This window comes from Larimichthys crocea, chromosome X (genome assembly GCF_000972845.2).
Source record: "Larimichthys crocea isolate SSNF chromosome X, L_crocea_2.0, whole genome shotgun sequence".
NCBI lineage: Eukaryota > Metazoa > Chordata > Actinopteri > Sciaenidae > Larimichthys > Larimichthys crocea.
The window spans coordinates 21,301,923-21,327,489 of NC_040020.1; the positions used below are offsets into that span (position 1 = coordinate 21,301,923).

The window sequence follows — 25,567 nt, forward strand, 5'->3', positions numbered from 1 at the left end:
GGAAGAAGCTGGAGTACCCGGAGAGAACCCACACAGACACAGGGAGAACATGTAGACTCCACACAGAAAGGATGCACCTGACAAGCAACCTTCTTGTTGTGAAGTGTGCTAACCACTGCCCCACTGTGCTGGCCTTCACAAAAGGTTGATTTCTCACCAAGTTTGTTCACACATTTATTATAATCTGTGTTAGTGAGCACTTCTTTGCCATCCACCAGAAGTGCTGTTATAACAGCACATTGATGCCCATGGTTTTTTAAAAATGTTCATGGTTCTAATGTTTGGCTGTCCACATACTTTTAGCCACTTCATGTAGCTCTAATGTTATTTTTATACATCAGAGGCACAAACAGGACTAGGCTGGGGCCAGTTTTTGCTTCATAAATTGAAATAAAAACCTGGAGGCAGCTTTCTATTGTATCCATTGTACTCGTGAAAATCACCCTTGTAATTTTAAAACAATGAAGCACTGTTACTAAGTCGGCTTCATTCTCAACATGTTACTGCTGAACAATAGAGTTTACAATGAGACTCCAGGCTTGCCTCTGGCTGCATAATTATGTGCCTGCTTTTGGTGTAAATTAACTTGAATAAAGTCAAGAGACTTGACTCCAGTCTGATGAGCATTGCCTAGCGCTTTTATTTGTTTTTCTCGTAACCATGGAAATGTTGTGCCAGGCTTGGAAAAAAAAGTCTGTGAGCAACACTACAGGCATTAGACCTTACTGACACACACTCAGATACAAATACTATGGAAGGGTTGGACAGTGCTGCTGCTGGAAATTATTTTTCAGCACCATTCTTATGTATATTTTCCGCAAGCCGCTTCAACTGGCTTGTTCCTGCAGTACAGATGAATGAAACCAGTCACTGAGTATCTACTGTGAATGGTTATACAATTAGATTTGCTATGACTCAATATCACAAGTGAAAAAAAGAACAAAAAATCTACTGTTAAGATCTGACTTTCATGCAGAGGCACATGCTAGTGGTCACTTTATCCATCCTGGCAAAGAAAGTGTGGATAGAAAAAACAAACAAATGCACACTGGATTATATTAAATTTTAATGTGCACAGCGTGATATTGTACAGTAAAAGCAAGGAAGGAAAAAAAAATCTTATAAAAATATCACCTTTAGAGCTTAAAAACACTCAATTCAAAGATCAGGTGCTGTGATATAACCATCCCTGTGAGAAGACAGCAGGTAGACTGAAGGTGACGGAGTCAAAGCGATGTCTCAAAAAACATAACCCAACCACCCCATCCTAGAAACCCCACCCAACCATCTCTCCTTTCAACCATCTCTGGGGTGGGAGGCATCAGTTTGATGCTGTTTTAGCATCGTGTCCACAGTAAAGAAGCAGGGCGGCTGAACAAACTAATAAGGGGAAATATGAAGACAAAAGAGGGGCAGGGTGCAAAAATATGACCAGATAACAAATAAAAATGCAACTAAAATCACACATTTCACCTCACATTGTCCAATTCCAATGCATTAACCTGTGTAAGTAGCACAGTGCATAAGAAAAATCTCCACACAAGCTTGTAACTACACATCCTGTAGTGCAGAGTGTGCAAAAGTAATGGCTAATATTCTACTACCTTTGCAAATATAGAAAGGAGATCTTCATGTGCTGTTCACTAACGATACTTACCCATAGATTAGTGCACTGGATTGAGGCCATGGCCTGCAAAGTCTCATTTTCTGCATAAGCATCCATACAAGACATATATGATATTAAAAGAAAGTTAACCCCTCAAAGTTCTTCATATTCGTAGTGTAGGAAAAAAGCATTCACTGTGGAACATGGTGGAACATGGTGACGTGCTTTGAAAAGAGCTTCACTGAAAAATGAAATTGGTCACAAAACCCACATTGGAGTTAAAAAAACAACAACAAAAAAAGAAGTTCTTGTAAAATTGAAACGCTAACATTCTCTGTCACACACTCATGTCATTATGAGGATAATGGTGATGTAGGTGGAGTAAGAAGCTGATGCACAGAGCGTGGCGGTGGCGGACGGCGAGTTGCTGGCAAGGCGACGTAGGTGCATGCAGGAACAAGGGCAGGTTCAGTGTGTCAGACTGCTGGAAAGCCGGGTGAAGGGGGAGGGGATGGGGTGGTTGGTTTTTGGTGGGTTGGAGGTCATGGGGTGTGGGTGGGAGGGGGGGCAGAGAGAGGTGTTGCTGCACTGTTCGGCTTGTGTGGTTGTTTTGTTTTCGCTGAGTCAGATAGAATTTGGCAGAGCTCACTCTTTCTCTCTGCTTTGACCTTAACAACCCCCCATCCTGCCCTGCCCCAACGGCTCCAAAAAACACAAACACACACACACAAAGCGCGAGAGAAGACAGTGATACACTCTGACATCCCCTCTTCACATGAATCAATCAAAGTGATAAGCTCTCCACAGACATGATAAGAATGGAAGGAATTTACATCATGTGGCAAGACTAACAGGAAACAGATATGGAGCTGGATTGCTTGCTTGACAAAGTTAACAGTGAGGAAATAAAAAAAAAAAAAAAAAAAAAAAAAAAAAACTGAGAGAACTTGAACAAAACAACAAAAACCCCGGAAAATGACCCTTTGATTTCCTGTGCCCACCCCTTTGGATACACCAACATTGGAGAGAAACAAACAGCTGGTGAAAAAAGGCGATGTCAGGTGCCATATGACCACGCCCCTTCACTTCCAAACAATCTCCGCCCAGCTCTGGAAAAGTCTCACATCTCATTTTCCATTTTTTTCTTTTTTTTTTGTTCTGACTTTTCCCTCCATCTGTGTGGCTCTAGCCCTCCCGTTCTCCCTCCCCTCTTTCCGGTAATCCTCCTCCTCCTCCTCCACGCAGATGCTACACCTCCTTGCTCAAGCGGATTCGGATGCTGCTGAAGCACTTGCCCATGGCCTCGAACAGCGGGTCGCAGAAGGTGTGCACGCAGATGGAGTAGACACGACTGACGCAGTGGATCTCGATCAAGTAGCTCTTGACGCATGGCACCACGGCCCAGATGTGTATGAAGGACAGGATGGCAAAGAAGATACCCCAGATCAGTGCCAGAGGGATGCCGACAAGCGCTGTCAGCAGCCGGTAGCACCAGTACTTGGTGACAGTGAAGGTGGTGTAGCTGGCTTTCCACACGCCATCAAAGCTGTAGGTCCCTGCAGGCTCAGCAATCACGTCCTCAAAGTCTACCTGAACAGGGAGGACATGGTAGAGTAAGAAAATGTTGGCAAAGTATTTGTGTTTATTGTTCATTTGGATCCTTTTCAGGTGCTACTTCTCCACAGATCCTGTGATACATGTTAAAATTATGTAAAAATGTCTCCTCCTACATACAATATGTGCAATACAATATGAAACTATACACAATAATTGACATCACTAAAAATATAAAACATTTAACTGTATTTGTGAATAATCTGTAATGATACTTTTAGCAGGACAGTCGTGACTAATGGCTTTATTAATGGTAAAAACAGTATTTATTAATGCTTAAAGATCAGTTATAAGCTATTCATTCGATTAAGTTTTTGTTTGGTTTGCATGAATATCATTGGATGTTTCTGTCAGCTGGTAAGAAAAACAAAAATTGTATTCACTCCTATCACATTTGGGTGGCAGCAGGAATCTCATGGATATCTTGAAACTTTGGTCATATTAAAATGAAACCGATTAGTAACTAGAGTAAAGGTGAGAGTTGGACGTGAAAACAAAGCACCAGCAACCATTACACACTGAAAGTTACACGTACTGTCCAGCATACAAAGACACATTCACATTAGCCTCATCATTATGACTTGTCAAATACCTTCATCCACCACTAACAGTATTTTGTAAGAGTCCTGATTCAGTGCTAATGAAACCAGCACACAAACTTTATAGGCCTTCAAATCTGAACTCATTATTTCCACATAAATCAGCTGCTTCACTCCCTGTTGTACATGTGTCAGTTGGAGGGTGGGAATCCTGACAAGATTTACATCTCCACTCTCCACCACCGACTGGCATGCAATGTAACCACCAACAAAGTGCCACGCCCAAACTACTGATTGCTACACACACTGTTTCTGGTTTTATAGATAGATAGATAGATAGATAGATAGATAGATAGATAGATAGAACAGGTGTCCCTCTGAGGCTAAATTTGGACCACAATGGACAAACTAAACAGTCCTCTTCAGCTATTTTCAAGTTGGACCAGATGTAACCAATTCAACATTGCTTTGACTTTGTCTCCTTGGTGGTTTAAAGACACCATGTCACTGTTTGATATCTAAATATCAGGCTGGTCCCTAGAAGCTTTGTTGTAAACATTCTGTGTGTGGTACGTCTCCATTAGGAAAACAATCTGTGGTGCGCAGGAAGTGACGTGTTTTACAGTTTTGGTTTTTGTGGAGTAAACAGAAGGAACACAGTTAAAGTGGTGGTCACCACGATTGGACAAAAGACTATGCTATTAACAGAGAGTCCAAAGAGGAAGACATCTCTGTACCGCCCACTGTGTTTGATTGACAGATGTGGTTCCCTTCCTCCACCTCTCATTATGAACAAGAACATTGTGCTTCTTTCACTGTAAACACATTTCTCCGGCCTCTAAAGTAGACAAGCCAACTCTGCAAGTGTCTGTGACCTGACCTACGGTACGGAGGGAAAAGTGGCAACTCGCACACTGTAAACACAATGCAGACTCTCCCTCCCATCCTCTCCACAGGCTTCTGAGCACAGAGTCAATATTTATTTTACAGTTACTTGGAAACTGTGTCTTGTCTAACAGAACAGTTACTGCTACTGAGGACTAATGGCTGTAATATCAATAAGTCACACAGATATTATCCAGTGTCACGCTGACAGTGAAATGGAAAAGTGAAGTGTTTCATTCCTAAGTGAGATACTATTCAGTGTTTAGGCAGCGTGATGCCCACTTACATGAAAAGACTGTTGGAACATTACCCTTTTACCGCTTTAGATCTCTGAAAAAAATAACTTTTAACTTGATATACTTATCTCTATTTTTAAGATACTCACTTCAAAGAGGAAATCAGATTCTGTTTTGTAATGGCAGCTATCAATGTTTGAATGGAGATATTTTAGGATTTTAATGGAGTAAGACTGCAGGAATAGTTTTGGGAAATCTGATTATTTGCTTTTTTTTCAAAGTCAGATGAGAAGAGAAAGTCAGTTAGCTGAACTCGGCAGCATGAGGTCATGAAAAAAGCTTTTTAATTAGCTTGGTTCCATCAGAAGGTAACCAGCACCTCTGGTAGCTCACTAATTAACACGCTGTATGCCTTTTGTTTGATCAGTTCAAATATGTAATGTAAAAAAAAAACACACAGCTTAACTCTTTTATTAAGCAAACAAATTAAAAGTGAGCTTTGGTGGTTTCCAGTCTATATGCTAACCATCTCCTAGCTCCAGCCTTTCATTTCTGAAGTTCATAATTCTTAAACACATAGTGAGTGCAAACAGTTACAGTGACTATAAAACTTAATTTCCGTGCTGTTATTCATTATGTGAGAATAAGTGTTTTCCAATCCTGCATGTTTTGGAACACAGCTCTTTAAATATGCATTACTTTTATTTTCTTTGCCTTGAAACAGCAGCCTGTAGGTCCAATTCTTTCAGTCCGAGCAGCAGCATAAAGACTCTCACACGGCATCAACTGGCGGAGCTCACTGCAGCCTTATAATATAAATCTGACTGCAGCCACAAAACCAGCGCAGCGTCCATTTAATTTTTCCACAGCTACAAATTTTAAAGTGGACCCACTCTGCTCCAGTTTCCAGAACTTTGATTGAGACTAAATGAGGGCCTTCTGCAGAGAGGCAGGAACACAACCACAGCAGGACGGCGGAGAGGTTTGACTTTATATAGTGAAGCTGTTTGCAGCTGTTTTCTTTCCACGACTTCTAAATACTGTTCTGTATGCAACATTATGAGGAAAATCATCGCCGTTACCTAAGGTTTGGCAACTTTAATGTTGAGTGTAAAAAAACATCACCTGCAGTCTCAACAGTAGATTGTTTGCTGCTACAGACGTAAGATGTTTTATTTTTATTTTTGTTATACTATTGTTGATTTTTGTTGATTTGAATTTTAGCAAGAAAGTGATATAATTTACATTTATTTCAATAGTATATGAAGACAGGTATGTGGTCAGCAGGGAGGATTTTTTATCAAAAGGTCACAGAAAAAAAAACATTTTAGGTTGATTCAACAGTTGTTGAATGAAGAAATTTAATAATGATAACCAAATATGGGCATAAACAGCATAAAAAGACATTTCAAACACAAACAGCAGCCACAGTTATGCCGGTCAAAGTGTGGATCTCTGCAGTCCAATCAAGTTTGATATGAAACAATGGAGTCTCAGGGTCAGCATGTGACCAGTCGCCAGGGCAACTGTAATATTGAGTAAATAAAGCGATGTGCTATTTCCAGAGCTCTATCTTCAGGCTGTCAACTATGCCTGAACAGACAAAGTGGGCCTCTGGAGGAGAAGGTCAGAGCAGAGCACATTAATGGACTCTTTTGTTGGTTTGAGGGGCTTTGGTAGTCAGGGGACGTGTCAGGTTTGTTTCAGGACAGTGATTAAGATGACTGGCGTCAGAGACATACTGTATGTGACCAACAGACATAGACGTCAGGCTCATTTCACTCTATTCGCTAAAATTGTTTAGTTCAAGTAATAACTACTAACTAAATCTGTTTGAATGAATCTAAGAAGAAGCGTTGCTTCTTTGTGCTTCAGTCGCTCTTTTGCATATTATTTTTGTGACATAGTTTTGTTACATTTGCATAACATTTGGATTGGAACAAATCTCACTACACTGAGTTTGAAAGAGTTTCATTTTAGCTGTGGTAAAAACACAGCTGAAGTATAGAGTTTCACACAAATTTATAATGAGATCATCCCAGAATGAGGTGTTCGAGTATGATCAAGCGTCAACCAATCGTAAGCTTTGCAGCGCCAGAGGGAGTCTTTCATTCCTTTCAGTTTGACCTTGGTGACCTGGATCTGCAACTGGAGTTCAAACTTCTCACAACTCCTTCTCAGAAATTGTCTCCAGTGGGGGCATTTTCACTCTCCTGACCCATCCTCTCTGCTATATAAAGCCCCACAAATTCTCCAGAGGCAAAAACTCTCTTCGCAGGGTAAACTCCACATGCATGTCAGTAATGGAACTTGTTTGATGTGGCCAGGTGATTGAGGCCAGCTGCAGCCGCTACAGGAGCACAGCTTGTATTCCTTTGATTACAAAAATGCTGTGGGTGTGTGCATGTGTACAGCATGCCTACATGCACAGTACACACATTTATATGTGAGTGCTGTATGTGGGGGTGTGTGTGTGTGATCACTGTGGACTGCAGGATGGGGTTTGCTGGAAGGGATTCCCTGCTTGTATTTTTCACTGGGGCGCACCAAACACACGCTTCCACTTGGCAGAGCTGTTTCATTGACCTCAAAGAACCTCAGAGCTGCAGCAAACTGTAAAAACTACAAGCTCACCAGGGTTTATCCTGAAATCCAGTGGGAGGCAGTGAGCACCTTTGGGCTCCTCATGATTGAAAATAAACCAAAAGTATTTCTCTACATGTGTCAGAGGTGCGGAAGGATTTAGACTGTTTTTCCAAACAGTTTAGCACAGTGGTGGATGAAGTAACTTTACTGAAGTAACAATATCACAATGTGAAAATAGCACATTAAAAGTAAAAGACCTGCATTCAAAAATACTTATACACTTGTATAAAATACTTGAATAAACCTACATATTTACTTTTCACCACTGGTCGCAGGTGCTAAGTCTCAGACTCTTAACAGTTTTCATTCTCGCATGTGCTTTCACATCATTTCACCAGCGTCCCTTGAGTTGATTAGAGAGGGGCGGGGCAATCATAAAGCTGCATTCTATTCTGAGACTGGAAGGAGACTCTGACTCATTGTCACAATGGAGGAGAACTGGGAGGGAGAGAAAGCAATGAGCGGTGGTAAGGAGAGGAGAGAGAAGAAGAAAACGGGAGTAGTGAAGGTTGAAGTTCACTTTCTCAAAAAGATTAAAGATAAGTTGAAATGAAAATTGCTCTCTTCAAAGAGAAGAGATGATTCAAGCTTTACTACATTCTTTCTCTTATTAAAAAGAAAATTCATCACATGTGAAGCAGCATGTCACGTGGGAAATGTGGCTTTCAGACATTTCACAAGTGATAAATTCACATGTCCTGAGATGAGAACATGTGATTTGTAGATTCAACATTTCAAAATGCTACTTCACATGTGATGATGTCACATTGTGCCATCACATTTCACATAAATAAACTTAAACAATCTCACATGTGCTTTCCTTCTCACTCTGAGGTGGCATCAGTAGCTGGTAGTTATTTCATGTGTTACTACTTTAATGTGTGTATCTACTCTCTTTCTGTATTTACTTTATTCACAGAATCACCCAACAGTAAAAGGTTATCTATAAAGATGATTATTCTAATCATGGAAATCAAAGATATCAGACTGTCATCATCTAGAATCTGACAGCAGCCAATAAAACGCGACACATGGATATTTGCTCCTCTGACGCGAACAGCAACTGCAGGCAGGGAGGAGGGAGGGAGGGAAGAGTGGACTAGAATGGGAGGAAAGAAGGGAGGAGAGGTGGGGAGTGGTGAGGGATATCCCTTCAGTATATCCAGCTACTTGGGTGTTTCCCTGTTTTAACAAGGCAGAGTTCAGGCATTTCAAAGAGCTGACCCCTGCTGTCTCTCGCAGTGAGTCGTTTGACCCCACTCTTTTGAAAAAAAACTGGCCTCATGTGGTAGAGGAGCGCGGCCGTGCTGCTCCCCGCTACCATGCAGACGCGTCAGGTGGCTTCCAGCGCGCCACTCCTCTGCTGCTGCAACCTCTCCCCCTCTGCTAACTCCTTTAAACAAAATAAACTCTTGCTATGCGTGCGGTTGAGGAGGCTACTCTCTTATGGAAAGAATTCTACTTTCCCAAAAGCAAGGCGTGTGCAACAAGGACTGTGGGAAATGTGTGTTCCAACAACAGGAAATTCGTAATGTTTCCTCTGTTGGAGCGAGTTTTCGGGTCCGCTTCTTGTGCGGACGCGCAGATATTTACACATGTGGATAGCTTTTCATTGTATTGCATCAATGAGCCCTAATAGCTCTGCAAAGCTGCTTCCTAATAGGGGAAAGTCAGTGCCGTGAACCACAGCGCGCAATAGAGTGCGCAAAAGTACTGCCAGGCACCACTGACGCGCGCACCCGCACGTAACATCAATCTGACAGCTCCTACACTTTGGCACAGTTTATTTTAGTTTACAGTTATTGCCAGGCGGCTCAACTGAGCACAAGTTAAGTGCAGACAGTGCAACAGGTATTCTGAAGTTGTGTAGGCACAACTTTCAGTAGGCACAAATATAAAGAGTGAACTCGCACCATCTGCGCGCTTAACTCCAAATATAAATCCTTCCAGGTTTCACTCACCTTGACAACATCGTCGTTTATGCGCTTTGGGTCCCGGTTGACCAGGTCGATCTCTTTGGTGTGGACATCCTCCATCGTCTTCTCGTTCAGACTGTCGTTGTCCATGTCTTTGTTGTTAGGTTTGTATATGTTCCCTTGTTTTCGGATGAACGGCGAATGCAGAAACTCCTGTCAGGATCCGGAGGAGGCAAAGAGAGAAGAGAGTGAAGAGGAGGAGGGATAGTGTGCAGTGCGCTGGATCTTGAGAGGGAGAGAGACTGCGAGCTACGAGTTACCAGCCTGCCCCACAAACAGGGATGGGTTTAAATGAATAGAACGTGAAGCACCACACCCCTCGATCCAGCCGCAAGGGGTCCTCACCACCCGGACAGAAATCTAATACTCTGACCTGACATACAGTTAATTCAACGTGAACCTGTGAGCATGGCAACGTTTTAAAGGAATGCGTAAAAGCGCATATTCCAACAATATTCCAACCATTCTCTCTTTTTTCCCCCATATTTCTTCGGATATTTTTGAACAAGCAAGAGTTATCAACTACATTTGTAATCTGACTTGTGCATATATGGACATATGTAAGTAAAGTAGGTGAAGGACGTTCGTTTGGAGTGCGTAAAGATCCCTCTGATGCCACACTGTCCTTCTCTGTCCGTGAATCTTTCAAGCACATTTTCAAGTATACTCACACAGACATGACATCGATCATTAGTTAGTTTTCAAACATGTGCATGATTTATGATTCAAATCTCATGTCAGGAAAAAAAGATATGGGTGACTCTCCATTGCGCTTTTACGCATGAAAATGTCAAAATGTGATGCGTAAAACGTTAATAGGTTGTTCTGTTAATAAAGGTTTTATCAGGTAAAAGTTCACACCAATATGCTAATGTATACTCAACGAACCTTCACATTCCCTCAGCGTGTGTGGGAGAAGCGTTCATGACTAGGTGCCAGAAAAAAAGAGAGGACAGCACTCTGGAGTTGGAAAAACATCCAAATTTCCTTCATGGGTGCAAATTATGAGCGAGAATAATCAACTTCCCGGTAAAACAAACCCCTCCATGTCAGCTAAAAACATTAAACTATAAACAGCGCCAGCTGTAGGAGAGCCATACTGTACCTCGTCTGTTTCGCCGTCCTTCAGTCCTCCTGTCATGCTGTCCTCAAGTTTGAATAGATTAGCGCGTTGAAACAGACAAGAAGACAATATAGGAAGTTGAGTGGGAGGCGTGGAGGCAAAAATGAGAGGACCGGGGCTCTTCTCAGGGACCTGTATGGTGATCTAATTCCTGCCCTTTTCGCGAACGTGACTAGAATTTAATACCAGAGCTGTGAGGGGAGACCTCCGGTGTTTCCTCGGATCCCGCAGCGCGCGTCTTCGCAGCCCGGGAGTCACCTGTGAGCAGAGACAGGAGAGCCACCGCGTAACCTGCTCGGCTGGAGGAGAGACTGACGTGATTTTAAACTAAAGGGGGGTTGTGGCTGGCGTGGAATTACTTTATTTGGGGATCAAGGCAGAGTATAAAAAGCTTTTTGTTCAGTGAAATGTGGGCGTTAATTGGGAATGACAAGGTGTGTGTATTTGCCATACCTTAGCCTCAGGGAGACCAACTCAAGTGGTTATAGGAGAAAGAGAGAGCAGGAAAAGTATACTCGAAATCAAAAAGCAACGAGTAGAACAGAGACTTAGAGGAGTTTTAAAGCACAGACATAGAGCTATGTCTGTCATCTACAGAAAATACGTTTATCTAATATTTACAGCCTGGACTGACACTCCAGCTGTTATTCTAAGCTTTACAGAGTTTGGGAAGACATGCTGGTCATTATTGTTTACATTCTTCTAACAACTCACCTTGGAGTGACACCAGCTGGCACACTCAGCTGTTTTTAACATGTGATAGGAGTAATGTTTGGGTGCGTCTGATGGGAGTGGTTCTCAAATAAACGACTTGGCACCATTGACTGTACATAAAGATTTATATATAGTCTATGGTGGGCACTCAGTAGCAGGTTGTTTTCACATCTTTTAGACTTTGAATGTGCTTTTTATTTTAGAGCAACATGCATATTTCAGAGTGACATGGAGAGGCGGTGTATTCTGTAAAACATCTGAATATTCTTTAAAAAATGAACAAATCTTGATTGTCCTTTGGTAGCCCATTACCACTTCATAATTATAGTAGTAACTTTCTAATATAATGTATCATACTTATATCAACTATGGACAATTACTAAGAAACTTTTATGGTTTGCTGGGTTTTAAATCCATTTGCCCATTGTTTTTCCTGTTTATCTGGCAATAATGCAGTTATAAATGTTGGAAATAAATCCAAAACCTGTTGGTAGCAGTAACCACAACTATCACAGTCTCACAGCATGTTAACATGTTACATCCATAGACTGTATAAAACATGGACGTAGTCTCTGTGAGATCACTAATAGGTTTCACAAGAGCTGTTGTGAAGCCCAAATTGTAGTTGCTCTGGCTGTGGCCATCTTGGCAGTCCTGCTTCTAAAAATTGGCAAAATCATGGGTGGAGCGGAGGCAGGCTGAATGAAGCCCAGTTGCTCAAGCAAGCTGCCTGTAACACTCTCAATTATGCATAACTTCAAGCTTTAATATAATTTAAACAAGCAAGTTATATAAAAAATCAACCCCAGTACAGCTGTAATGAATGGGCAAATGAGCATTTTAACATAGGGGGCTTATAGAGATTCACTTGTTTTGTAGCCAAATTCAACTGGCTGTTTTGAGGAACTGACATGTTTGGCACTTCTGCATTGGCTTCACTTCACTACTGCTTTTAACCTTTTGTCAGATTTTGACCAAACAAAAATGTGAGGTATCTCTAATCTGCCTGCAACTGTTAATGTTATTTAACTTAAAAAAGTGTGTTGCTAAAGGGATTTTTAATAACACCAAAAAGACACTGGCTCTAAGGTATAGGGTAATATGTGTTTTTCAAATGCCACCATGTTTTCTCCTTAATGTTAGGAGGGAGATGTTGAGACGAGGGAGTTGCATTCAGAAACTACACCATTAGATGCCACATTCTACACACTAGTTTTTTAAATCATCATGATTCAGCATTTTAACTATTCATATTCAAAGAGAAGTTGAACTATGATGATCACTGGGAAATACATTAGTCAAAGCATTAGTGCTTGTTATTTTTCTCTTTTATATAAAGTAAATACACTGAAACTGAAAGATTGAAATTATTTTCTTTGTGAATCAGTTTGTGTCTCTTATTGGGTGTGGCACTGAGCACCGATCAAATAACCAAGTTAAACCTGTTTCAAATCAAGCTTCACTTGATACCAAGTCAACTTTCAGGCTATGGGATGTAGACAGTGACGTTAATATGTGGCTGCTCCATGACCTCCACGACGATATCACATTATAGTGGGTAGGTTCATGATCAGACTCTCAAAAACATGTAAATGTGACAGAAGGCTGTATATAAAATGCTGATTCTGTACCAGAGCCAGAGGGGTTCCAAGTCTGGAGGGTGTTTGTTGAGAATCTGCATGATTACAGTGAATGCTCAATGTCAGGATAACCTTTCTGACCTTGAAACAACAACAACAACAACAACAACAACTGGTAGCTCAAAAATGACATCTTTAAAGGCATGACAAAATAAGAGCTTATGCAACTCATTTGCACACAGTAAAAGGCGTGTGACATCTTGTCACATTGGCATATTTACCAACACACATGTGATGCAACTATCACAGATGCTAAATGTAGCTCCATAGACATGAGACTGGTAGAAATCTCTGACTATCACAGAGGAAGTGTTAGAGAACTAGTGACAGGAACCATTAAGAATATATCCACAGTATTGGTAGCTGTAAAAAAATGCATTATAACAGTAAAATAACATTACCACAGCAGTAATAGAATAATATAATATAATAATAAGGTCTTCATCCATCTATATGTGTGATGATTCTGTTGGATCAAAACAAGACACAATGCTTGCCTGAGCTAGCCTAAATGACTTCAGGTCACACACAGCACATTGTACAGCGAGCCAATCAGTCTGTCTGCCTGAAACTAAATAAACCTAACCTTGACTTTGGAGTTGGAGCACAGAGCTCAGCCTTATCGAGGCAGCCACGTCAGTCTAGTCGCAGAGTTTGACTTTGGAAGAGGCATAGGCTGTGGCCTCCTTTAGGTCTGTGTTAGTATAGGAGTGACAGTGGTATTATACGGAGCAGCAGTGGTTATAGTAGTTTTCCCAACAGCAACAGTATTAGTGGGAGCATCAGCAAAAAAGTGCTTTGGGGGGTCAGTAGACCAGAAAAATGCTGTATAAATACAAGTCCATTAGAATCATTACTAAAAGTCCTTGTGGAAGTTGTGTTTGCTCACCAGTCAGAAAGGTCAGAGGTTAACCGCAGCTGCTGAACACTTTGGAGGCTATTGTTAGACATGAGGACAGCCAGTCATGCTATCATCAGTTGCAGTAAGTGTAATTTTTTTTATATTTATCGCAGCATATTTGGGAGGCATAGTTGTTACAGTTACGTAATTACTACTACTACTATCATGGCTGAAACACGGCAGAAAACAGCATTCAGATGTCCCTTGAGTTTACTTGCATTTAAAAACATCACACAGCTTTGTTTCACTGTGGGCTGCAATTGGCTTGTTGTTTTGCACTTTATTCCAGTCACAAGCGGCAACGCAAGTCAAAGCAACTGAGCTTCACAGGAGAAAGCTGCATGCAAAAAATTCTTCAACAGTGATGTCAGCATAGATAGCATAGTCGTCATAGATCCTCCCAGCCTGTGTGCTGTGTATGACTGTAAATTGTTAAAGTTAAGGTGAGAACCATGGTCCAGTCTGTTCATTTAAAATACAACAAAAAGTATGTGTGCTTGAGATGCTCAAGAAAACAAAAGACTTCTGTGCCTTTATGGCTGAACACCACTGAAGCAGCAGGCTTTTAGTGCTGAAGTACATCGCAGGGTTAGGGTTGGGTAAAAATGCAGGGTAATGCAATTTTAACCTAAGTGACAGTTTTGTGAGACCTCTACCACTGATACTACTATTTTTATAGTAAATAGCAGTATCAGTGGTAGTGGTCTCACAAAACTGTCACAGAGCATGAAACATCACAAACTTACAGAGTGCTGACAGGCATCAGGGAGAAATGCTGTGCAGGCCTGCAGGTCTAACAGCAAAGCCTCAGGTGATGTTCCATCAACCCACAGCTCATCTTTGTATAGGAAAATATCTTATGCAATCTCAGCAAAGAGATTTATGAGACCTTTCTGGCACTGAGCTGCATTTCACAGAAGAAGAAGAAGAAACCACACAGAGAAACATTACCTGGAGGAAAACATATCTTTATTTTGGTCACAAGGAACAAATTTGATTCGATTTGACAAACATATGAAGGCGGTATTTTCTCCTGACAGATGCATGTCACATTATAATTCATTGGACTAAAATGGATATATAGCTTTTGAACATTAGCTGGGCTGAGGTGAGGTTAATTAGTGCTACATGGTTTTGCTGAGCAGAGAAAAAGCTTTAGCCACACACCTGTGTCTACCACTATTGCACAACCCTACCCTAACTTTCCTCTGAGAGTTGAAAAACTAAACACAGGCATACCGACTGGCATGCTGTCAGCTGTCTAACATCAGTGAAATGGTTCAAAAAGGACTGCTGACTTTCAGTTGTCAGCTGGAAATAAGACATCACATCACACATACAGTATCTTCTTCTGAGTCTGACTCTCTGTGTTCTGGTTACTTGCAGTAAAATCTTGAGTAACACGCTGTATTAACTATTATTTAGAGCTATAACCCTACAAATCTGGATAAACATCCACTACAAACGATATACAGTAATGAACTAAAAGACAATTATCATCTGAGTCTACAGCTTTACTGAGCTTTTTAGCCACTTTTACTTCAGTGTTTTGGTATAACGGCAACGGTTCAGTCTCTGTGTCCTGTTTGAAGAAGCAGCATGACCTGCCCAGCAGCAAACTGCAAACAAAGTTAGCAACTATCTTCTAATGAACGTGACACATCTAGTAGCTACACAAGCAGATGTTTTTTCTCAGCAGCAAAAGGATGACAGAAACACATGAAAGCTAATGCTGGATGTGGAAACAGGCAGCTGACATGTATGTGTCTGTTTATTAGAGGAGGATTTGCACTTTAAATTACAAATTTAAAGTATACAATAGAAAAGTTGAAATCTGTTCAGAATGCACCAATCAGTGTAAATATGTACCAGACACTCATCTCCATAACTGCTACACCAATTCTCTTGACGTCGCCTTCTAAAGTTTAGATTGTACAGCTCATAGCAAGTGGGAACTGTGCAGGCTTGTACCTAAAACTCAACTCTATCAAATATACTGCAAAAAATATACGTACATGTACCAGAGTCTCAGCTTGATCAAATACAATAAGAAATATGGTTCACCCTCTTATGTCAGACATGCCAAAAGTCAGAGTTTGCCAAGCAAGAATTGGTCGTTGCATAAATAATAAATTAGAAAGTCACCCCTCCGATGATATCCAATCCTGTTTTTTGACATAGTTCAGTAACATGTTAAAACAACTATATTGCAAAAAGTTTAGGTCCATATAAAGCAAATGCCCAATATTATTGCCAACACACTGTGAAATCAACACAGCAGTTACAGTAAAATAAGCTTGAAAATGTGCAACAAGCTGCATTTTAGCATTTATTATTAATATGCCGTTCTCTCAGACTAGCTACTCTGATTAAGTTCAGTACATTCAACTTCTAGTTGAATTATTTGCAATATATACAATATATATATAAAAGCAGAAATCTTACATCTCTCAGCAAGTCAGCAGTAAGTTTGCCTTAATATTACACTCCTCCAATTGATTCTTTCAGCCACAAAGTCAAATGGAATGACAATAATCTTTTTTTGGTCACAATCAGCAAAACAACTCCATGTTTGGTATCACAACTATTTACTTCACTATGGTGATGTGACTAACAAACCGTGTGACCACGATCATGGATCTGTTGATCTGCAGGTTAATAAATGGCATCTTAATCTTGGATAAAAGTACAGTAGATGTAAGTTTCAATATGAACACTGAAATATACCTGATTATATGTAACACATGTTTTTAAGATATCTTGTTTTTGCAAATTATCAAATTGCTGAGCCTAATCTTTCTATTTATTGGTGTATGTATCATTAGTTTTCATTGTTTTCTCTTCAGGATTTCATATTTTACTCCTGTATTCCAATACGTGCATCATTCACTCTTTATTTTTCTTTCTCCATAGGCACAGGGGGGTGTCTGCATCAGTTCTCTGTGGTCTTCACTTGAACAGAGGACAGGATTTTTCCCATACTGTGGAAGAGTGGAGTTATGAACATGTCTGTCAAACTCTTCCACACCACCTGGACTGATGGTAAGAGCATCAAGAAGCACTGGATCACTGGCATCACCAACCTGGAATGACAAGATCAAGAAGTCACAGAGGAGAATCCTTCAGAAAGTACAATCAGTGAAACCTGCTTTAAGTTGGACAAATGTGAGAAAGTCCCTGAAAGACCCTAAAAAAGGTACATTGCATTTTTATTGATTTTGCTGGTATTGATTTTATATAACTTCAGTGCATAAGGAGAACTACCTGATTAGGAGCATCAGTTCAGACTTATTTTGCTCTGTTTCATTCTCTCAACTCCTTGTACCCATCAAACCATCAATTTTATTGGTAGTTGGTACAAATGTCCTTCTCAGAGTAGATTAAGGCTCAGAGTCTTACTAATGTTCAAAGGGAATTGTTTTAAACTTTATGTATCAAACTTGCTGTCCCTGCAACCTAGCTTTCAAAAAGATTTATTGGTCCATATTCTCAACAATGTTGCACAGCAGGTTTACTCAAGGATGCCGCTGATTGACATAGTTTGCTCTTTTAATCCTCAGCTAGGTCATAATGTCCAAACAAGCAATATAAATGTGTATGAGCTTTGTTTCCTGCATCTCGTCTAATTTTCTGTCTTAAAAAAACTCTGCAAAGAACCGCATCATGCTGTTTCTGCACCTTCTGACCATCACTTCATCATATTACATAAAACAAAAAGTGCTGTGAAAGCTGTGTTCTCCTTTGAAGCAGCACCCCTCTGTGTGATTGCCCTTCCTGACATTCCACATGTATTGACCAGCTCGGCGTCACCACACAGTCCTCTATTGACGAATACCTTGTGGTGACTTCCTCCTTTACACACTGGAGCTGAAGAAATCAACCAGAACTTGTGAACTCACCTGGGTGAAAGGTCATGCGAAAGTATCTGTGTCTGAAGAATGTCCCACTCTGGTTTGCAAATAGGACTGTACATTACTGCTAGAATGCCAGCAAAGGGCTTGGGGCGTTCTTTTTTTTTCCACTACCAGTGGAACTCAACATTCTTCCCAACTTTCCATACAGTGCTTACTTCATTGCATAAAATGTTGTTTCATCAAGTGTTAATAAAAGGACTCTATGCATGTATTGCACGAGTCGCTCGGAAACCTGCAGGCACCTGGTTTAACTTGATGTGGATGCTTATAGCTGTCATGAACATAACATGACATAATTATCCAAATAAAGGTATAAAAACAAAACGCATGACTTAATGTTTCAATTTTAAACTACATGTGACGTTAACTGTAAAAATACCTTCTGTCAATATTTTCCTAAAGAGCCAGAACAAGCATGCTGGTAAGAGGCAGTGGCCCCTGAGGAAAAGTCCCATAATGTTCCCACAGCAATTTAGACTGTTTTTGGTTCTCAAAACAGGGTTTGAAGAGATACAATCATACTTTTATAATATTAATAGAATGATTGCATTACTATACTGATTATATAATCTTCATATGGGAAGATATAATATGTTTACAGCACTCAGTTTAAGCTTAATATGATCCTTTTAAAAACTCACTATATATAAAAAGAAATCACTATAATGTGTTTTTTAATCTCTTTGAAGTAGTTATCATCAAGTTTACTGGTTACCTTTCCCAAATTATTATAATTAGAAGTATTTAATGTCTAATGACTTCCCCATAAAATTATGCTTTTGTACTGTTTTCTTAAAAAAAAAAAGAAGTTGTCTGGCAACATTTGACACTGTGTCAAGCAACCCAGGCTAAAAAAAAAGAGCATCCAGCTGAAACCTGCAGGTTGAGATGAACTTCTTCCTACCAGATGTGGATGCAGCTCAGCACCCCGAACACCACTCCGAGGATGAACGCCATAGGCACGGCCAGCAGTGTGGTCAGGAGGCGGTAAAAGATGAATTTGATCACCTCGAACGCGGCGTGACTTCCTATCCACACTTTGTCGAAGCTGTGAGTGGAGGTGGGCTCAGCGATGACATCTTCAAAGCCAACCTGTCAGAGCACACAAGTAACGGACACACAATAACCTTTGAATAATAATAATAATAATAATAATAATAATGACCAGCACTGGCAGCAGGAAGGTGTTTGTAAATGATGGATTGAAGCGCAGGCAGCGACTTCCAGCTATTCACACTGCAGATGACCAATCCCACAGCTTGTTTCATGTGAACAAGATGGTTACAATACTTGTTAACTGTAGATAAATCAGCTTGACAATCGCAACCATGTGCAGTTTCACTTTCCACACAGTGTACAGACATTACCTTCAAGTGCGCGTTGATGTCGTTTGGATCTCGGTCCGGCTCCGGTGTATACACCTTCCCTTTCTTCGACAGAATGGGTTCTATCGATCTGTTGAACTCATCTTCATCCATAATTATGCTCGTGTCCAATTTCTCCTTTTCCAGACCCATGTTCTACAGTGAAACAGGCAGACGGTGCAGGGAGAGCAGCTGGTGACGGTGCGCTCTGCGCTGTGCGCCGGACTGAGCGGCACCCCGCCCCGTATGGAAAGCAGCGCAGCGTGGGGCAGCGGAGACACAACAAGCTCAAAGTCACTTCCCAACACCATTTCACGAGCTCAGTGATGACTGACGCTACTGTGTAGTGTACTGGCCTCCGGTCATGAACCATGAAGACCCAGAAATCCTCAGCGTTTAATGCCAGCTGAACACACCAACCCTCTTCAGCCATGTGATTAAGCATGATGAACCTGCAGGCTTTTTTGTTTGTTTTTACAACTTTTTTTTCTTTCTTAAAGTAGTTATTGAAGTGTAGGCATTTTTTCCCTAGCATAAATAGTGATGTTTTGGAAAATGTAATGGATTAATGTGCAAAAAAACACCAGTTAAAATTTTCCTCCAGACTTTGTAGTTTGCAAAGAAACACCCACGACATATATTATATCTATAAAAGGCTGTGTATTATTGTTGCTTTAGCTGAATACACTGTTCAACCTGTTGAGTTGATTCACCACAAGTGTTATTTTTGCTCTGTGTGGATTTATCACTCTTTGTTAACACAACAGCCAACATTGTTAGAATGTCTGCAGGTCCTTAGATGTTTAAACATGAAGCACAACAGGAAGACATTTTCCTCAAGCAGCCGGTGTTTGACATAGAGGTGAATTAATTTGTGGTGATAGAGGTCTGACCTCACCCCAATGTTACTTGTATACTGGTACCAGTACCAGCACTGATATTTTCATGTGTGTGCTTGGATGTACTGTTCTACTTACTACCACTACTACTTACATGTAATATACAGGTCCAGTTTTCTTAAAGTCTGTGAATCTGTCTGTGCGTGTTTTGTATGAGAGAGCTCGCCTGTGTGCATGCATTGTGTGATTATACTTACACATCAATTAATGTCAATATTGTGACATCAAATTTCCTGAATTAGTCAATATCTATCTACCTAAGAACTGTCTTTGAAGGAAGTATTTGAGTAACGGAAAAGACCACACTGTTAATATTCTATTGAATATAAGTGAATAACTAATCAGGGAGTGTAGGTTAGTGAGAGTGGGATGCATTGTTGTTCAGCATGACAAGAAAAGGGAGGGGTGGAAAATGAAATATTTCTCGCTTTTGCAACAAGAACTAACTTCACCTCCGAAAAGATTTTCCAATAAAAAAGGACAAGGTTTTTTTAATTAATCTCTCAACCGCTGCTGCTGTGTGGGACAATTGCCACTGAAATGCCATGGCAGTTGCTGGAGTCTGGGGCAGTTACTGCCACGGCAACTGCTGCTGTTATGGGCATCGGTTTCTTTTTTTTATTTTATTTGCATTTATTTAATTAATCTCTCAACATCTGTCTCAACCGCTGCCGCTGTGTGGGGCAGCTGCCTCTGACGTGCCACTGTGCTGTGCAGCAAAGTGTTGCTGGAAAGGAAATACACAGCTAGTTACTAATACACCCCCACTATTATACAACGCGACAATGGCACCAACGCACTCTGAAAACTCGACGACTGCCACTGACTTTTTATTGGGTCTAGTAAATCGGAAAGCACAGCTCACAACTCGCAATGTGTTGGAAGGGGCTCATCATTTTGTTCTGGAACTGGGGAATTGAAAGGCATATCTATCAATATATAGGTGGCAGGTCAGTGGCAGCTGCCCCACACACCGGCAGGGCAGGGGCAGACCGCACAGCGGCAGCTGTTGAGAGATTAATTAAGAAAACCTTGCAAATTAATGCAGAAATCACGTAATGGAAATGCTACTTCCAGCGAGTCTAATACAACACTGATGAGTGTTTGATAAAACAAAACAAAAAACAGATGCCCATAACAGCAGCAGTCACCACAGCAGTAACTGCCCCAGAAACCAGCAACTGCCTCTGCCACAAATTGAGCCAGCCATTGTTGCAGCGATCATTGAGCAGCACACCTAGCAGTTGCTAAAAACACCGGCAACCAGACCAGGTCTCACAAGATCTTGTGAAATGTCGTAAAATGTCGCGAGATTCCGCAGATCTTGCAAAACTTTGTGAGGTAACGCAATCTTTGCGAGATAACGCAAAAGTACATTTACACAATTTTTTCCCCTCCATGTCCCTTCCAGGCTTCCATAAGCGAGAGTGAATAAAAAGAAGGAGCAATATTAATGAGAACACCACAATGAATCAGAGGAATTAAGCATCATTTTCTGATTGTTTGACGGTGGTTATGTTCTAAAGAACAAATAAACATTGTGTGAATACAGCTGAAGAGCATGTTTCATCATGTCCGCTGTTGGCTCACTGCTCTGGGCCTGTGTGCAGTTCAGCCCCATCCTCAGTCAAATGGACACAAACCTGTAGTTCTTTCTACACCGCAAACTATTTGGAGGGGGTCACGTGCACTCTGGAGACGGTCCATTTCAGGTGCAACTTGCACAGCTCAGCGAGTTTAAACTGATAATTGAAACACAAATTAACAGATCATGGTTTGACTCCAGATGGCCAAAAGTGCCAATGGAAAAGCCATGTTGGATTGTCCAAGGCACTACCAAGCTAAACTGGTTATGACATTTATTTGACTATGTCAGCTTCCTCTTCTCTTATGGGCCCTTCTCATTGGTCTACACTCACAAAATATTATATAATCATATCAGAAGGACTGCGGTTCTTTGGTTTATCTTTAACTCAACCAGAGTTTTTCTTCTCCACCAGAGCAGCTCTATGTATAAAAAAATATTTGTTGTATTGTAGCAACTGCTTGCAGTATTTTGCACTTTGCATCTCATTTGCAGGTCCAGAATCCCGCCTATTGAAAGGTATCCTGTAAACAACACCCGCTTTTGTTTAGACATCAGGGCCTGGATGTAACAAATGGACACAAAAAAGTAGGCCAGGAAAGTGAGTAACAGAAAAGCAGCAAACACAGCAGGCAAAACAGAGGGATGCTGGGCATTCAGAGCAAGCAGGGCGATTCCTGGCTCAAAGGACAGCCACAATGCAGCACCACAATGCTTCTGGATTAACACACAGCGAGCTATTCTGACAGACAAGCATTCATCAAGAGGAAACCTGGCAGGCTGACCTGAGGGTGAGGTTCGGAGAAAAGATGGTGTTGACATGAATGTGTATGGAAGAGAGATCATCAGAAGAAGTTGCCTTTAGTTTATGTTACAGTTTGGATACCAATGATGTGTTGAGATTACTCTAAGACTTTTGCTCAGCCAGTGGCAGTGCCTAATAAGGATGCAGATGTTGGTCTGTCTAAAGATTTGGACCAGAACAAGATGTTTAAACAAATACTTGCAAGATTGCCATAAAAGTTTATGTAGAGTCCCCTGAGGAGGATTGAACTGATTCTGATTCTGGTGTCCCCCTGACGTTTTAGTCCAGTCAAAGTTTCCCTTTGACCAGCACTTCACTCCCCAGAGGATGTTTTTAAATGTTTTGGTGGGCCTCTGATTTTTCATAATCAGATCAAAATTTTGAATTTTCATCAAGAAATATTAGAATATAACAATAATAAGTACATTCATGCATTCCACACTCTAGAAACTAAAAGTTCAACTTTTCAGTATTCACTATAATTGAAATGGAAGTTAACCTAAAGTGCCTTTGCAGAACACCTTTTATACCCATAAGATCATGAACCATTAAATTTTTTTTAACCTCTTGTCTTGTCTTTGCATTTTAATCTCACAACTAAGGTGTTAAAATTTGCAAACAGTATGCTGTTTGTTCTATCCAACACTTTCATTTTTATTACTGCAGCCTCAGGAATGACCATATAAAATGTACACCTCTTTTAGAGGCATCACAAAGGTGGTATTGGTTGCAAGGCTATTATACTTGGATACAATTAATTTCTACAGGTACTGTTGATGTTTTTATGTCCACTTCCTGAATATTTAAGTTCCCATGTCCAGCTGACTTGCAAATGACCGAATGTTCAAGTTACAACCATAGCACTGTGATAAAAAGCCCTCTTTGTACACTCTATCAAGAGCAATTCATCCACACACACACACACACACACACACACACACACACACACACACACACACACACACACATACTCCAATGAATCCTGTTCAGTACAGTCAATATACCTTATCACGCTATCAGTGGATGATCCACTGGACTTTAGTAGGTTTTTACATCTCGTTGCTTAGCGTACCACTTCACCTCATCCCAGGGCCCTAGCTGCAGTGTTCCAACCTACCTAAATGTGCCATGTCGCAGTGTTTTATAGTGTTTTAGGCCTGCCTATGTGCAATTGCAAGCTATATAAAGCTGAGATTCATGAAAAAACCCTGATTGATCCCAGTTTAAATGATCATTACACACATTTATCTCACAGCTATAGGTACTAGTTAAACTTGAAATTAAGAGTTTACATTTAAAAAAAAGTTTATTAGATGCAGTGTATTGCTCTTGGATCACGACCTTTTTCACCTGTCAACCCAAACAAAGTTTACAGTTCTACCAAAGAGACATTTCTCCTTTAAGATTATCATATGGTCTTATTTAAATAGTATATTTTTGGAAATTATCCAATATTTCGCAACCATCATCTCAAAACTCCTCAGATTTCTCCTGAGACCCTTTGGAGATTACTGACCTATTGGTGAATGGCTACAGTACAATAATAAAATGCTCCTCACACATTTATGCATCGGTATTAACAAACTATATTCATATATACTTAATAATATATCATTATAATGACGTCATATAGAATGGTATGTCAAGGACATTTTTTCTGCAGAATTATGTCTTTTACTTTTGATACTTTTAGCTGCTAATACTTCAGTGTTTTCACTTTAGGACTTAGAATGAAAGAGTTTTACTTGAAAGGGAGAATTTTTACACTGTGGTATTAGTGTTTTTACTTTAGTAAATGATTTGAGTACTTCTTCCACCACTGGTTTCTTTACTCGAATTCTCACGGTTTAATCCTATTCTTGAATGTAAACAAATCTCTAGGAACATCAATCGTCTCTTTGCAATGTTGCTTTAAATTGGAATTGTACTTTCAGCGCTGCAAAAGTGTCAGAAGTGTGTGTGGGAGTGCCCGAGACCAAGCAAGAATGCAGAATGACCTCTGCTACTTCTTGGACTTCAAAGGCTCACTGTCTGTTTTTAGGCCGGACCTTAATGAATTTTCACAGTTTTGCAGATATGAATTTTCTCTTTTGAAAGTGTATTTTGTATTTTAGAGGTAGATTGAGAACTGAGCATGGAATAAAGTAGGAAAACTCAAGTCTCCTTGAACTTGACCCTAAAAACTTATGACCCCCAAAACACAGACCTAGCTGTCAGTTGTAAAAATGTATTCATTTTATGGAAAATCACAAATTCCTTTTTGTCAAAATTCATAAAGCAGCCACACAATCCTCGACTGACCTTCTTCTGGCCTTCTTCGATCCTGCAGGTATTATTTAATGAATTCACCAAACAGCCACATTCCAGGACATCCCGGCTTGCGTTCCCTTGAGGATCTGCGTCCTGATGCAGAGCGACGTTCAATGCTTCCTCTGATTTCATAGGGAACAAATGCACATTCGTCCAGGAGTTTCCAGGGGGAACAATGATATCAGCGCACCCACAGTGCACAGGGATTTCCTGTTACACCCAAAGGACCCTCATCTCTGCGGTCTTAAATGCAGATCACCTTGAGGATAGTGAGGGAAAGGGCGTGTTTGTGCCTTTAATTGTGTGAACGCTACATGTGTATGTGTTTGAACTCAAGCATTGGTGTACCCGGTGTATATCTATGTATGTATGTGTACACGTGGGTGCTGTATGGGAGTAAACACCCTAAACTTTCCTTCACTCTTTGTCTCAGGATGTCGTTTTGCATTCCAGCACTCAAATTTATTTTAATTACGTTTTCTGACTTCATCTCAATTTTAATCATACAATAGTTTCCCAGGAATAAAAACAAAAATATAGAACAGACAAGTAGAGTACAAAAAGTACAAAACAGAACTATCATAGAAAACAGCAGTTCAAATCTACAACACTTACGAATTACAACAACTAACCTATGATGCATTTTTATTATGAACTGTTATCTAAAGCATTTATCCTCCAGATAATCAAGGAAATCACTTTTAGCTTCTTATTTATTGTTGAAACTAAACCTAAATCACTAACATATTTGCATCATGGTAACATTGTCAGCAATGAATCATGGATTTGGATCAGATTTGAGCCAAACCA

The 25,567-nt window shown here is 40.5% G+C and overlaps 2 protein-coding genes across 2 annotated transcripts; both read right to left on the minus strand.

Annotated features, from left to right (window-relative positions):
* Positions 1 to 1,048: 1,048 nt before the first annotated feature.
* On the minus strand, positions 1,049 to 10,970 carry cav1 (caveolin 1). Its single transcript, XM_010746835.3, has 3 exons — positions 10,608 to 10,970; positions 9,488 to 9,655; positions 1,049 to 3,196 (listed from the first exon to the last, which is right to left on the minus strand). The coding sequence occupies exons 1-3, from the start codon at positions 10,641 to 10,643 to the stop codon at positions 2,855 to 2,857; spliced, it is 546 nt and encodes a 181-aa protein (XP_010745137.1). The 5' UTR covers positions 10,644 to 10,970; the 3' UTR covers positions 1,049 to 2,854.
* A 3,866-nt stretch (positions 10,971 to 14,836) lies between these two features.
* Positions 14,837 to 19,588, minus strand: cav2 (caveolin 2). Its single transcript, XM_010746836.3, has 3 exons — positions 19,162 to 19,588; positions 18,699 to 18,886; positions 14,837 to 16,963 (listed from the first exon to the last, which is right to left on the minus strand). Exons 1-3 carry the CDS (start codon positions 19,309 to 19,311, stop codon positions 16,813 to 16,815), a joined length of 489 nt encoding a protein of 162 aa, XP_010745138.1. The 5' UTR covers positions 19,312 to 19,588; the 3' UTR covers positions 14,837 to 16,812.
* Between the last annotated feature and the right edge of the window lie 5,979 nt (positions 19,589 to 25,567).

Bases quoted from the DNA above. Each gene is read 5' to 3' on its own strand.
- cav1 (XM_010746835.3), bottom strand. From the start codon at position 10,643: ATGACAGGAGGACTGAAGGACGGCGAAACAGACGAG. The intron at 9,656-10,607 runs GTACAGTATGGC...GGATCCTGACAG, and splicing joins AGGACGGCGAAACAGACGAG to GAGTTTCTGCATTCGCCGTT. The intron at 3,197-9,487 runs GTGAGTGAAACC...CTCCCTGTTCAG, and splicing joins TAAACGACGATGTTGTCAAG to GTAGACTTTGAGGACGTGAT.
- cav2 (XM_010746836.3), bottom strand. From the start codon at position 19,311: ATGGGTCTGGAAAAGGAGAAATTGGACACGAGCATAATTATGGATGAA. The intron at 18,887-19,161 runs GTAATGTCTGTA...GTGCTCTGACAG, and splicing joins ACATCAACGCGCACTTGAAG to GTTGGCTTTGAAGATGTCAT. The intron at 16,964-18,698 runs GTAGGAAGAAGT...TTGTCATTCCAG, and splicing joins CTGAGCTGCATCCACATCTG to GTTGGTGATGCCAGTGATCC.